This window comes from Pleurodeles waltl, chromosome 2_2, assembly GCF_031143425.1.
Source record: "Pleurodeles waltl isolate 20211129_DDA chromosome 2_2, aPleWal1.hap1.20221129, whole genome shotgun sequence".
NCBI classification, from domain to species: domain Eukaryota; kingdom Metazoa; phylum Chordata; class Amphibia; order Caudata; family Salamandridae; genus Pleurodeles; species Pleurodeles waltl.
In genome coordinates this window covers 69204581-69220541 of record NC_090439.1, presented here as the reverse complement: position 1 = coordinate 69220541, position 15961 = coordinate 69204581, and the positions used below count along the sequence as shown (strand labels likewise).

Here is a 15961-nt window from a genome sequence, read left to right as displayed (position 1 = left end):
CAGAAGAGTCCAGCAGACGTAACAGTATATTGCTTTCAAAAATCTGACAATGCAGGAAAAAGTTACAGAATAAAACATTGAGAAAAATGGCTGTTTCTTTTTCCTCCATTTCAATATTTTTTTATTTACGCTGTTATTTTCTGTAGGGAAACCTAATAGGATCTACACAAATTACCTCTTGCTGAATTTACAATTTTGTCTACTTTTCAGATATGTTTAGCTTTCTGGGATCCAGCATTGGTATCACACCCATTTCTGTCAGTAACTGGAAGGACCCTGAAAACACAAAAAAATAGTAAAAATTGGGTATGTCCCAGTAAAATGCCAAAATTGAGTTGAAAAATTGGGTTTTCTGATTCAAGTCTGCCAGTACCTGAATTCTGGGAAGCTGGTTATTTTAACACCGCAAACCCTTTGTTGGTGCCATTTTCAGGGAAAAACCCACAAGCCTTCTTCTGCAGACCTTTTTCCCATTTTTTTTTTAAACAAAATGTTTGCTGTATTTTGGCTAATTTCTTGGTCTCCTTCAGGGCAACCCACAAACTTTGGGTACCTCTAGAATGCCTAGGATGTTGGAAAAAAAGGATGCAAATTTGGCATGAGTAGCTTTTGTGGACAAAAAGTTATGAGGGCCTAAGCGCGAACTGCTCCAAACACCCACAAAAAAGGGCCTGCCACCTTTGGGGGAAAAGGCCTGGCAGCGAAGGGGTTAAGGATTAAACAAATTGTGATCATTGCGATTTATGTAAATGAAGATCTTGTGATTAACACGTTTTTCAAAATTCTGAAAAAAGATCAGAGCCAACATCACAAATGATGTTTCTTTTATTGTATTTTTTTTAAACTTATCTTGCTATCATATTGGAACCGCTGTGGTTTTTAATTCACAAAATGAACTCATTTACCTACTAAAAGATACCTCTTGAGAATAGTTAGTAGAAGGAAAATAACAAATAAACAAGACAACAGGACCTGCAGTAGATGTATGTTTTTTTTAGGTGCCCATGCTTCCTTAAAGAGCCTACCATTGTAGTACGTATTAAACAGACAGTGAGTGACAAGGCAGTGGCTACCGAAGTCAGAAAGGGAAACAGATAAGGTGAGACAAAGAGGTGGCAGGGCAGCAAGACATGTATGGCACTGCCTAAAGCATCACTTAGGGCCACAGCGACACCCGTATTTACTGTGTTAGGTAAACAGAGGCTCTGTGTCCTGCATTTAACCGAATGGATGTGTTACCATCTATTAGCAGCAGAAGCTTGTATTTAATAGTGTGCTAGGAGGTAAGGAATCTTTGTGATGAATCCACTAATTAATTTCTGCCAAGAACCAATTTCTTGACAGATTAAAAAGCCGCCAATTCAAAACGTAATTGGGGACAGAACTCTCAGCAGTGCCACAAGCAAGAGTAAAAAAACAAAAATACAACTATGTGAGTTAAATATCCGGAACCCTACAGGTTCTAACTATAGTGGAGATGACCTCAGTGTTACTATTCAAAGGTTGAGAAAAGAATGCTGCTGAATTAGGAGGAGAAAGAAGGATCCACAGGTGGTAAATTCCTAGGTTAAAGATATGAATTCTATTACATAGGCACTGAAAGACAGAAATGCACTGGGCGTCATTTGTCCCAGAAGACAAATCTGCAGGGATGAGATGTGCCACAGGGAGATATATAAATAGTGAAATGTGACCTAAAGGATTACCCTTGGGGATGCCCCTGGAGCGTCACCATCAAAACAGGAGCAGTCAACATTGCGGGGTACAGGGCTCCTACGGCTGTGTTGCTCCAGTGGGGGTTGGAGAACCAATACGGGTGTGGGGTCATTAGGGTTAAAATGGATTCCACAATGTTGTTCCAGAGGAGCAACTTCCAGTGTGGGGACACTGTAACAGTGGTAGCTCCCAATGTGATGTCCTTACAGAAAGAGAAGAAGCGCCATTGGAAAACAATAATTAGCCCTGGAAAACTGTTTAGAGCAACCCCACACTGCAGAAGTCTTCGACTAAAATGGGCGCATTCTTGGGTCAAGGCAGCACATCCTGCTCAGTTTAGTTTGGCCTGTTCCACTGTATCTAAAGTCCTGCAGTGCTATAGTACATGGTTTAACAGCAGGAAAACTGTGTATCATGCCTGTGTTATGCCTGCTTTTATTTCTTGATTTTTATTTCACTTTGCGTGTATAACCCATAAAAAAACGAAGTTTTAAAAAACAGAAATCAGCCTCTAGCCTGCTGCTTACTGGGGGAAATGCCAGAATGGACAATCAGCTCGGAAGAGAAGTTCAGTGCGAGTTCTCTGCAGAAAGGACCGCTAACAGTGCTGGAGTTAAGTCTCTGTGTGACACAGTTGCAGTAAAGGAACTTGGCATCTTTGTTTCGTCAGGAAAAGAGAGATTCCAAATCAAGATCACTTTAGTTAACTACTTTCAGTGTGAAGTAGCTGCAGTTTCCGCTCTGAGGTCACTACGGTAAAAGGATCTACAAATGTTAAATCTCTTTAAAAGCCGGCCTGCAATAGTCCTGTCACTATAGCTCTCAGCATGATGCAGCCACACAAAGGGCAGCTCCATCTATGCAACATGGCACCAACCCATCAGGTGTGACCCCTCATTGCATGACTTATCCTGTAGAAATAGCTGGGTGCTGTGCGTATGATTTGCAAGGATTCTTGCATTGGGCACTGATACATGGTGATGAGCAAAGTCTGGCTACGTATCCAATACACGTTCATTGACGCTAATCGCTCTTTTTCTTGGTAGGTTTTTCAAAGCGTTGCCCCCATTTTCCTAAGTAATCAGTTTGCACGCTATAGTGTGCACATCTTTTCAACTGAGACTGAACGAACTTGACAGTTAAGTAGCGTCTTACATGTTCAGGCTTTCTTTAACTGTCTGTGTAAACATAGTAAGCATAGAGTTATAGTAAAGACGGGCAGAGTGAGTTCAGCAAGGCTCCAAAAGAAAAATAGGATAATAACACTGTGTGAGTACAGCAAAAGAGAATCTACAGCAAACACACAGCAAACATTAATTTGGTGTGCTGGCAAAATACACTTTTCATTCCTGTCCTGCACATATTTAAGCCAGGATCTCTTGGAAAGAAGAAGGGATTGGATGAGAGGGTCAGGGGAGTTTGCAGAGACTAATCCGACATCAGCACTCAAAGTTTGCATAAATACTGGACACACGACTGAAATCTCTACGCACACACCATAATATAGTCTTGGCCCCTTGATCTACCTCCGTATATAAATGTTGTCCAGAGACTTTCATTGTTGATTTGTGTTTTTGTATCATTAAAGAAGTAATTTAGCTTGGGTAGACATTGCTGATCCGGGCAGATTTTTTCTCGACTACATTTTCAAAAATGGCAGATGTGTTGCAGTGATGATGTAATATTTCAGGAACCATGAGACCTATATACTACATTCTGGTATCAAAACATAGGTTTTGGGTGTCAAGAAGTCCTACAGAGATAGAAAGTAACTCCTCAGAGCAACCGTTCCGCCATTTTCCAAAATGGTGGCTCTATAATGATCTGTTTTAGCCATCATATTGGTAATTTATTTTAATATTGTTTTTGTTTCAGGTTTTCCGTTGATTCAAATTCGTAAACATGAGCAAAGCAAGTGGTAGGGGAGGATCTTTAACGCCTGACTGAGTGTTGCTAACTACAAAATCTGAGGATTCCTTCAACAAAGAAAAATGCGTCATATGACAAATTAATACAAAAGAAAAGCTAACATCAACTGCGGTTTGACAGAAGAGAGTTCGATGTGCTGCAGAAATACAGCAAGACAAAATTAATAAACAATTGAAACTGATGGGTGAAGAGGATCAACTATTTTATCATTGCAACAACAAGTGATACACGTCATACACAATGAAAAATAAACCTTGGAAAAAAGTTGTCAAAAAATAGCAGAAACCAGTAAATCACAAGAAGAATCCAAGTCTTCAGAGAAAGCGACAACAGAACCCAATGCTCATCTACTTAGAAAAATCGATGGCTACCTCTCGTCCACCTCCAACAACTGATCAGAAAGCAAAGTATCTTCAATGTGTTATTTGTGGTTTAGTCAGAACAAGTCCTTGTCGAAAGAACAAAGTATAGCATATGTGAGTTTCAAAGGGCAAACATTGTTTTTATCTGCAGCTAGTTTCTTCCAAATTGAAGTTTTCAGCCGAGTAGTTGATCTAAACAACGAGAACATTATATATTTGCAACGGATTTGTCTGCCCACCCAAACTGAATGTGTGCATACATTCGAAAATATTAATGTAGAATGAGCTCCCAGTAGCAACGTAACCGTCAGCCCTCAGTTGAGTTTGCACTATTTGAAAAAGCAAATGCAGTTTTAAGCCACTCAAGTGCTGGCTAGGGGGTTCACACTCATTGAGATCAGAGAAATAATGGTAAACTGATGAAACTAAACTGTATTGAACCATAAATAATGAAATTAAGATTTTTCTGGTGAGAACATACAATGACAGAATTTGTTTTTGTCACTCTAACAAAAAGAATGAACTACTTATGGTGTTCTCAGCAGGTTTGACACCTGAAGTTCTTCCTACCAAAATAAGATCAAAGGATGCAGTAAAATCATCAGGAACCATTTTAAGAAACATCCTGGAAGATTTAGATTTTGGACTTAATAACAAATTTTGTGATGCCCCGGAGTTCTGAAAATCATGGGAGTCAAAAAGAATGCCCGATGTTGTCTTAACATTTTTTATCTCACTGCTTAACATCAACAAAGCCAAAGTGTCACAAACTAAAGTTCTTGAGTTTGAAACTGAAGCCGACCACATTGATGATGGCTTTGAAGATACAGGCGAAGAAGTGGAAGACAATCCCATGAACAGACAGGCTTATGCTTTGCAAATGTATGGTGTTTTCCAAATTACTTTTTATGACTTGCATCACGGAAAAAAGAAAACTCTGTTGCACATGATGACTGCCCATGCAATCTATGACAAGAGCAAAAGAAGAGAGCTAATCACTTCAATGAACAGGATTGGTGTGTCAACAAGTTATGACAAAGTACGGATCAAGAACTTGTTAGCGGCTCATGCTGTAAACTCTTGTGAATCCAACAGCACACTACTTCCAAGTCACTTTACCAGGAAAGGATTTACAATTGCGGCTCTTGATAATTTTGATTTTGAAAACGCTTTTCTTTGTCTGGAACATCAAGCACACTATGATACTTGGTGCTTTTTCAAGACTGTACCAAAGAAGTAGCTGCTGGAAAAGAAGCTGTGTCAGCTGTAGGCATAAACAAATGAAGCTGCAAACTTATAACCCAACTGCCTTGCCAATGTGTGCTCAATCAATACAAGCCAGCAACATGTCTCAGTCTACCAGAAAGTTTCAAAGTGGCTGAAGACATGGACGCTGCAATTGACCCTGCCATAGGGTTTTTCCAATAAAGACTCAAAAATCAAGAACACTAAAGGTATTACGGTACTGCCCTGTTGGGCAGTGTGCTCATCATGAGATATCTATGTTGGAGCTGCCAGGCACCTGGAGTGGTGAGCCTGACTGAAGCTGGGATAGGCTCCTGTTGGTGGCAGTGTGCCTCAAAAATGGACTAGGTGACCACAATACTGGCAAGCATATTGTTGGGTCGAGACCAGTCCAAAGACTATGTGACCAGAGAGGTACCACGAGGAGGGGGAAAGTCATGAAAGAGCAAGTTACTTACCTTCGGTAACGCTTTTTCTGGTGGATACACTACTTACCTGTGGATTCCTCACCTAATGAATTCTCCCCATGCGTAGCATTTGAGGGAAACTTCTCTCTAGCTCTGCACGTTGGCGAGGACGTCACAATTGCCTGACTTCACGCGGCTCCGCCTGACGCTCCCACCACAAACCGGAGATACTTCCTGTGCGACTTGAGAATGGGAATGTGGAAATAAGCATCCTGCAAGTCGACCGACACCATCCAATCCTCCTTGTTCAACGCCATAAGCACCTGTGCTAGAGTCAGCATTTTGAATTTCTCCTGCTTGAGGAACCAATTCAAAATCCTCAGGTCCAAGATAGGCCTCAAACGACCATCCTTTTTGGGGATCAGAAAGTACCTTGAATAACATCCCTGAACCCTCTCCTGCTCTGGAACCAACTCCACTGCACCTTTCAACAACAGGGACGGACAGAAACTCCTGTTCTAGCAACAGGAGATGATCTTCTGAACAAAAAGAAGGATGGGGAGGGAATGGAGGGGGAATCTCCCAAAAGGGAAGAGCATAGCCTTTTCTCACCACACTGATGACCCAGGAATCTGATGTTATGGACTCCCACATGAGAAGAAAAAGAGAAAGCCTCCCCCCTACCAGAGAGACATGGGAGATGATGGTGAGAGGACTAGGGCTGCTTTCCTTGTGGCATCCCTCCTGAGGAAGAGGAAGGGTCCTGCTGCTGGGTAGCCCCTCTAGTGCGGACCCTACCCCGCCCCCTAAATGATCGATAAGGGAGGCTCGAAGACTGCTGCCCTGGCTGTTGCGATCTCCCACAAAAGGAAGCTCCTCTTCCAAAAACTTGCAGCCGCCTAAACGATCGAAATGGGATTGAAGCAGCCTGCAGGCCCAACGACCTAGCAGTGGCCCTACATTCCTTAAAGTGCTCTAGCGCAGAGTCCGCTTTAGACCCAAACAATTTTGCCCCATCAAAAGGCAAATCCAACAAAGTGGCCTTAATGTCTGAAGAAAATCCAGAAGTGCGCAACCAAGCATGGCACCTGGTGGCAACAGAGGTCCCCATGGCTCTTGCAACAGAGTCCGTGGTATCCAGCCCTGACAGAATGACTTGCGTAGCCGCTGCCTGGGCATCCGAAAGTAGGCCATGCAAGTCCTGGGGCATGTCTGGTAAAACTGTCTTCGCCGTGTCCATATTAGCGTGTATGTACCTGCCAAGAATGCAGGTAGCATTGGCAGATTTTAATGCCATGCTACACGATGAAAACACTTTCTTGGACGACTGTTTCATACGCTTGGATTCTTGGTCAGATGGAACTCCCGGAAAAGAGCCCAGAGCAGACCGCGAAGAACAGGATGCCTGCACAACCAGACTCTCTGGAGACGGATGCTTAGACAAAAAGTCAGGGTCTCCAGGTGCAAACCTATATCGCCTGGCCACCGACCTGCTCACAGCCGAGGAGGTGACAGGCTTCTTCCACACCTATTCTATTGGCTCCATAAGAGACTCATTAAATGGCAAAAGAGGATCCGCAATGGCTGTAGCAGGGTGGAGTACTTCCGTCAAAAGGTTGGTTTTAACCTGAGCCGTAGGTAAGGGATGTTCCAAGAAATTTGCAGCCTTCCTGATGACTGAGTGAAAGGTGGCTGCCTCCTCCGTATACTCCCCTGGGGAGGCCAGATCCCACTCTGGGGAAGTATCAAGACCAATAGCTGTATCCAATCCTGGAAACTCACTCTGGGGATCAGCAATCTCCCCCTCCTCAAGGATTTGCTGCTGGTATTCCCTCTCCTCCAGCAACCTGATGGCCCTCCTTCTGGATCTTAACTTGGCCTCCAACCCAGGCGTCGACATGGAGTGCAACGATGTCGGTGAATGGCGCTGAGAAGGCGTCATGACAGGATCTCCGGATCCTCCCGACGCCGCGTGGAGCCGGGCAATTGTGACGTCCTCGCCGACGTGCAGAGCTAGAGAGAAATTTCTGTCGAATGATACGCATGGGGAAAATTCATTAGGTGAGGAATTGTATCCGTCAGAAGTTCAAGGTTGTTGCCTCGAGGCACTGTGTGCCATAGATATTACCCAGCACCCGCTGCGCCAAAGAACCGTCAGCTGTAGGTAAGTGGCTAGCGCACGAAAGAAAAGCCACCAAGTACTCACCGGAGTGTCAGGGTAAGTAGAGATCTGCCACCGGTGCTCACAAGAGGGCCACACTTAGAAGGCCAAAAGGCAGGTCCACACTGTAACGAGAGACTGGTGCAAGAGTGAGATGGCAGAGTGTGGCCCTGAGCTACTAACTTGAACTTGGTGGGAGACTGATCAGGGTTAGGACCAAGGAACTGCTTGTTACCCTAGATATGAGGGAGGTTTGGGGGTTGGTATGGAGCACTAGCTACACCCACCAGTTTACCTGAATCCATCTTAGCTTGCTATAATGGGGAAGGACACAGTACCAGGTGGTGATGTTAGTACGCACTACAGCCAGGTGATTGTCTAATTAGTGGAGACCCTAAGAGCACCAAGCCCTGCACTCGGGATTCGGCTATTCATACATAATTGAAAGTTTAGTGCCCTTTTATCTTATTTGTGTAATACAAGTACTTGTCTTTTCCTACAAAGAGACACACAGGGCAGAACATCGATCTTGTTGCGCTGCTGGGGGCACTGAATTGTTTTTTGAGCCTGAGTAACTACCGCACTAACCTCTCTGAGAAGCCTGCGATTACTCGATTACTCATCTACTCTACTACTGACAGGCAAGTGTGGCAAGGGTTGTAGGTGGCCTAGTTTGCAGAGCCATAGTAGGGCTTGCCTCGGGGAGCAGAGGTGAAAGCATTAAACCACTCACTTGTCGCCTAGAGGCCCAGTATCCCCTGTCTTACTGTGGCATCAAGAACGGGATGTCACGTCAACTTTGTTGGTTAACTAATATATGGCTATTCAGGAGTATAACAACAGCCCCAGCAGCAGAAACGTAAACCACCCAACTACGCATTTTTAAGGTAAGGCAACACCTCGGAAAGCACAAAAATATTATTTCCTTAAAAGGTTGATATTTTTTTCATGGTGGGCTAGCAGACACAAGTTAAATAAGCTCTATCATGTTCGAGTAAAACGTGGCACTCAGCTCAAGTTATTTTTTTCTGTGCAAGCAAAGCATGTTATGAAATGGGACATGCTGACTACTGCAATGATGCACAGCTCTGAATTGTAACAGGCTCTTCCAACCACGTTTCTTTCCAACAGAACTGTGGGGAGCGAGTGAACAGGAGCCTGTTTGTGATTTGCAGAGAAGGCCAGTTTCTGGCTCGCTTGGCAAAACAAACTGCTCCCCGCCCAAGGCACACATTTTTCCTGCTTCTCTGAACAGACCTCCACTGTATGAAAGTGATCTAAACTAAATTCCGACATTAGGTCACTCAGCAGGTTTACCGCGCCACGCCTGGTTCACAAGCATCTTTAACTGGTGCAAACGAGATCTCAGGGACAGGACCCAACGCGCAGTAACACTAATTAGGAGGTGATAAATTAAGACTAAACATTTGGTTTTGGTTAATTATACTATACGTCCTACTATCCTTAAGCATAAATTAACTCCGTAGATCAAATGGGTCTCTTTGTAAGGGGAAACAGTTTTAAACTAATGTATTTGTTATGTTACACATTAAAACAGTCTCACGCGGTGCCCCAAAAACCTCGTGAAAGACAACTCAGCAGTGGACAGTAAAATCGTACAAGGGTTAAAAAAAATAAAAAAAGCTAAAAGCAATGGATACATCATTTAGAAACCAAAGTTTATGACCTATAAATCGAGACACCTCAGGTGGGGTGAGAGAGTATGGACTAAGAGGCACCAATACCTTCAAGAGCGGACAAGGAACTCAGCTTGAACATAGGTATAATTTAGAACAAATTACACAGGAGTCATGTATTGAATTTCGACAACACAAGCAGCAGAATTAGAAAATCAGCTAAATAACAGAAGATGCTTCAACACCATAAATAACCTCGAAAGGATACATCTCTTGTTTGATGCAACCCCCTCCAAATCCTCACTGCTGGATCCGAGTTTATCCAAGTAAACCTTTTATGAATTTCCCTTAGTACAATGGCCTGGGATCCTTGACGTAAAAATAATTTCCTCAGTCTCTTTCATGAGTTACAGAACTGGTATTGGTAAGTTTTCACCAGACGATCATCAACATGATGTGCTACTCACTCTCCAGAGTCTTTAGGTTGTCCACACTTTCGAGCATCCTGTGTAGGGCATAATCAGTGGTCATCCTCTCCTTCAAGATGAAGCTGCACAGTTACTACTGGACATCAATGCCCAAGATTAGATGTGGAAGCAGTCTTCGAGTGAGGACTGTTGAGTTCTTTTACTTGGTAGTATATCAAAAAGGCAAACATTATAATGCATTACTACACATTTACTACACACACACACAATATATATATATATGTATACATATATAGACACACACACACATATATATAGTAGAAATATGTGGGTGCATCTATATATGTATTCACTCAAAAAAACAAAAGGTTACATGTATGGACGTTATAGTTTGGTTCATATTTTATCCATAGAAAACCAAAGAAATTCAGCAGTGATAGTTATACTTACGTTAAGAAACTATAACTCGTGGTCTAAAGTTACTTAATGACACCAGTTATAGTTTCTTCAGATAAGTATAACTAGAACTGCTGAATTTCTGTGGTTTTGTATGGGTAGAACGACAACCTAAAATAACCTTTCTTTTTTTCAGCGAACTTCCATAGTTTTTCTTTAACATAAAGTAATATATATTTACAATACATTAATGCAACCACTGCTGTGCACAGCCATGGGTTGGTCATAGGGCCTTGTCTGTGGACACGTGCGGCCTGGCCCTGCATGTGAAGCGACCAAAAATATATATTTAGGCAATTCTTGCCAAAGAAGGGTTCCCTGCAAGACTCTTCATATGTCCTATGGGGTCCGGATACCTTCTATCATGATCTGTTATATAATTTTTCACTTTCACTCTGAATAAGGTGAGAAGTGCGGGACGTGTCTGTTGGTCAAATTCTTCTTCCCTCTAGTCCCCCCAAAAAAAAAAAAAAAAAAAAACCTTTCTAAAAGTGGGGACCTCATTCCTGGATGGGGTGGTCAGTGGCTGCTGCAGGATGCCAGATAGAAAGTGAAATCTCCTTACTAATGACCCAACATTCTATAAAACTCTATGGCTACAGAACGCTGGTGAGTGGAGTCACATACTGGTCAAAAAATAGACCTTACGCCTAACGGTTGTTACAGATTATTAAAACAAACAAGGCAGCTCTAATTTAAATTGGTTAGTGTACATATACATTCCTGAGCATTGTGGTCGCAAAATTATATTTAGAACAACAAAGTGGAGGTTTCAGTATTTTATGAAGTACCACGAGAGTGAGAAATCGGTGCATCTCGAGGGGCAGCTTTCCACAACCACGGGACCAGCACAGAAAATCTGTGGTCCGCTCTATGCTTAAACGTAGTTAACACAGTGTTACGACACCCGGATCAGACACCCGATTGAAGGGAGGGAATATAGAACATGCAACTTGAGTGACAAATCTATGTATAGAATTTTTTTAAAGATACAAATCGAATATTTTACATAAGCTTTCATTATGGGGTTTAAAAGAAAGTCAACGACAAACTAAAAGCAGAGCCGTTTACAGTATAGCCACTGAGAGTGATGTTTTAATAGTTAGCTTGGTATTACAAAGGCTCACAAGAGGGCATCAAGATTCACCGCGAAACTACTCAAAATGTGATTTTATCACGTGCTTTACATGAATGTATGACATAATAGGAATGTTAAACTGTGCTTGTGCCAGTTAAGGAAGTGATTGGTTCGACTCATAGCTGAGTAATGTCTTACAATCAGACACTACCTTTACTTACACCAGCATTACTGAACCGCAATGTTACTTGTTGCACTTTAAAACACTAATTCAAAGGGCAAGTCTAAGATGGTTCCAGTTTAGAATGTGCCTTTTGCCAAAATTTTATTTTCCTTTGTTTCGGTGAGAAAATATGTATTAAATATTTTTTCTTAATCCATTATAAACAAAGGCACAAAGCAGGAACCACTTTCATGCCTGGTCAGGCTTGTCAAGGTCCCACTTGCCCCATCGCTATATCTACATGTTTTTGAATTTTTACCACCAAATGTTCATAAAGATATGGTTTATCTGAAACCCTGCTGGATGTAGTTTATCTGGATATAGTTTATTTGAGTCACTGCTGATAGAGTCACGTTTTATGGCTACCCTTCTGCCACAAGCAATCTCCAAGCAGCAACACTTCATACATTTCATCTAAAAGAACCACGCCAAAGTAACAGAAATCTTGTGCCCAGCCTACCACCCTTACTGGCTATGGAAACATACACACAACTGAAATAAACAATGTTCAACTGATCCTTGCTGCAGAACATTCAAAACACTGGCCTCATTGAAAGATTTGGAGCAGCACAAAGGATGGCCTGTAGAACCAAACTACCCAAGAACAAAGGCCAACTAAGGCACAAGTAAGTAAGTGTTGTCAACTCTACTGAAAAAAATGTCTTTAACTTTGTAAAACCATCCATAAATACATAGCCACCCACCATATACAGTGCTTTAACAGCCACCATCAATATTTAGATAATAGTGGTTTAGATGCCCCCCTCACATTTAAATGTGGTTACAATGCCGAAAAAACAACTTTAATGCAAAAGTTACTTCTCTCATATAGTACCTCAAAACTTTCAAAATGCCTGATGAATCTATTAAGACATCTGTCTGTGATCACTGGTGAACATCAGATACCCCCACTCTTCCCATCTTTCAATTTCCGTATAGACAAGAAAAAAAAAAAAAGGAGTATTATGATTGAAAACGAGGGTCTTTGGTGTCAAGGGGAGGGGGTCACAGCTTCAGAAGTAAAATAAACGTGAACCTTTTATTCTTTAGGCTTAGTACTGAAGTGATCTAAAATGTTAAGAAAAGCACTGCTAAGTCTTCTACCACCGTCTTCATACTTTGATTCAAAAATTAACATGTACTTTGTGACAACTTCCGTCAATCCACCCCCTTTTTAACCGAGCAACGCTTAGCTTGCTTTTTTTTTTTCTCACAAAAATGTAATCTCTCTAACTCAGCTCAAGGTACAGTACATTGGTGTAGCCACGACCGTTCCGCTCGGCATAGCAGATATTATGTACATCCATCACATCCCCCCCCTCCTTTTAAGGATTACCATCTTTTGGTGTTTTTACGGCCCAGGTCTTGGTTCTTTATCACATATCGGGTAATTAGTGGCTATCCCAGGTGCCCCTGGCAAGCTCATGGGTGGTAATTCTGCCCTCGTGTGCCCCCTGGCTGAGGCCCAGGGTACCCATATCTTTCCTCACTTCCTTGGGCAGCCCCTGCTCTGGAACACAACCCTCTCTGCCCCTTGGCACCAGCCCAGGTCAGATTCCAACTGCTGCACTGTTGTCGGGGCTGGGTGACCCCAGAGTCTTGCTATATTTAGAGCTTGCTGGGATTTTTGAGCCAATACTTACAATGGTAAAAGTAAAAGTTAGTGTACCAGAAAGCAACACTTCATTTGCGAACACGCTAGAGTGGCTTAAGGAGTCCTTCGCATCATGAAGCCAGTTTGCAGCTATGAACGGGAAGGATAACATTATCAGCAGTAGTTCTGAATTAGTGAAAGTGTATGAGGCAGGCAGAATTCCCCTCCTAAAATACCAACATCTTGAACAAGACCTACCATTAGATAACGCCTGCTGGAGTTCATTTTCTTCTATCACTCCACTTCGGTCTTTATCAACCCTACAAAGATCAAAGAAAATATGTTACATTTCTGGAAGCCAGTGACTTTTCATTCTAAGAGCCTGTAGCCACTGTTAAACAGCACACAAGCCACAGAACACAATGACAGACAAATGAAAATAAGCATATGTTAACAGAAAAATTGAATAAATGAAGTGTACATGGAAAGGCGAGATCATTTACCTAATTACATGAATCTTACTGATCTACAGGTGTTTGAGTATTAACTCAAATACCGATAATAATTGTAGCTGCACATTCTTAACGCAAAGAGTATGTGCCTTAATGTTGTGAATTCTGGTAGCAGTCAGGATAACTAGCCTACTTATGGTCTAAAATGCTAGTTAAAGCAAGCACTGGCAAAGCCAATACGTCGGCTGCCAGGCTTTTGGCAATTCTTATTTTGCTATGATGGTTGCAGAACCTTATTGTTCAGGAAGTTGACAGTCCCTTACCAATCTAAACAAATCCACTAGTAAAGGCAAAAATGTTGTGTTGGTCTCAAGAAAGCACACAATGCTGTAGTACTCCCGGCACTGACTGGACTACTTTGTGTGATGATGTGCTCTCTGTGAAAAGGCACCATGCCATCACTGATAGTAAAGTCTGCCAATGGCTGAAGTGGGCTGACACATTGCCTTTGATGCATGCTGGAATGGGTGGAAGAAGAAAGTGAATGACAAACTAATGGACAAAGTTCAGCTGAAAACTCCAATAGGTAGACTCAAAAGGTCTTGGCTAACACAGACATAAAAGAATACAACGGGTCTGCCCTGGCTGCTAAAAAAGAAAAAGAGAAAGAAGGAAAGGAAGAAGGGAAGAGAAATAAGAAAGAAAGAAGGAATGCAAGTAAAGAAGGGAAGAAGGAAAATAAATACCTCACAACTACTTAATGATTTTTGTTGGTGTTTGAAGTTGATATACTATTGTTTGTATTTATCAGATGAAGTCAAATTGAACATTCAATAAATAAAATAAAAGTTTTTTTAAAATGAATACAAACTACCATGAGTGAGTAGTATCTGGCACCAGTTTCAAGGCAGCTAGACAAGGAAGTCTAAAGCTTTACTTGTACACTGGCGATAGGGATCTGTACCTCAACCACAACAAAGCAACTTTAGCAGTGAAGCTTCCTCTAGAATTTCAGAGATCTACTCTGATTTCCTGTTAATCCCTTTCAAGTACATTCTGCAGACGGATGTTTTAAGAGGACTGCTTGACACTGGTGATCATTCAGGGGCTACCCAGATCCCCAGATTATACACACTTCTTGAGCCACTTAGAAAAAAACACCGAACCGCTCCCACCAGTCACTTATATTAAGAGGGGTAATTCTATCTCACACAAAGTAATTATAAGGAAGCAGAACATGGCCTACAAATCAAAGTGCACCAGATTCAGAACACTGTCTCTCTTTAGTGCACGTAAAGTCTTCACTTGGAGTTGTAGGCAACTACGACACCTGCACAGCACCAAGCATCATGCTCAGTGATATCATACCTCTTTACCAGGATCGTAGGAGACCTCTGGAGGTGGAGCTCATAAATGATTTTAAAACTGTTACCTTGAAAAGAAAAAAAAAAAAACATTTGATCCATGTATCGTATGTAACAAAGGTGAACTAGTGGTAGAGGATGAAACTACTGAGATAAAAATAATTTTTAAAACACACTGAATTTTGAATTTTGTGCCTCTTAACCTGCAGAGACTTCACTTCATAAGTGCGGTTTGGGACCCTCCCACCTGGATGCAATTGTTTGGACTTGTACTGCCGAAAGTCTGTTAAGTTTGGATTTAAAATATCGAAGTACTGGCAAGAAATAAAGCAGCAACATGCTGGAGTCTGATAAAAAGGCAATTTTAGAACCAAATGGCAACAAGAAACCCACATCAGTGACAGGGTGCGCTCAATAACAGACTAACAGGCTTTGAAAACAACCCCCCTCCGCCCCCAAAAAAGTAGTTAACTTTTCAGAGCGTGTACAAGTTCACTATGGCATGGAAGTAAAAATCGCTTGGAACTAAACATGTTTTTTTGGAGGGGCTACAGAATGCCTCCTCATGTAAACTATAACGGCCCAAGTATTATGCTTGCTTAGAGGGGTAAAGCTAGAATGGAGCTAACAGTGTCAAGGCAGCAAACTATAAAGCGCTTAGGTTTTTTTTAGCTTGGCTGAGTATTAAGCTAGTGTTTGAACTATAACCTGTCTTGGACTTGTCCTTGTAGCACGAGAAAGGAAGGCAGGTGACATTCATCCTAGGAGAAGTAGCTGAAATTTGGGATAGGTTGCATAATTTCTGTTCAGGATTCCTTTTTGACTATAGTATCCACTTCTTGCTTTACTCAAAAGTCATACATTTACAGCAATAGGAACGATTTCTGCCAGTAAAAACCCGTTCTGTTT

General features: G+C 42.0%; 1 protein-coding gene across 3 annotated transcripts in view; it reads right to left on the bottom strand.

Moving 5' to 3' along the window:
* The window catches only part of PDCD6 (programmed cell death 6), a 147011-nt gene that overhangs the window by 60955 nt on the left and 70095 nt on the right, over window positions 1-15961 (bottom strand). For 2 of the 3 annotated variants that reach the window (XM_069219466.1, XM_069219476.1), the window contains exon 2: window positions 13495-13556. In XM_069219466.1, coding sequence (XP_069075567.1) covers window positions 13495-13521 — 27 coding nt within the window. In that variant the 5' untranslated portion in view covers window positions 13522-13556. Of the gene's footprint in view, window positions 1-13494; window positions 13557-15056; window positions 15078-15961 lie in introns of those variants that run through there. The other variant, XM_069219471.1, reaches the window with a different exon arrangement.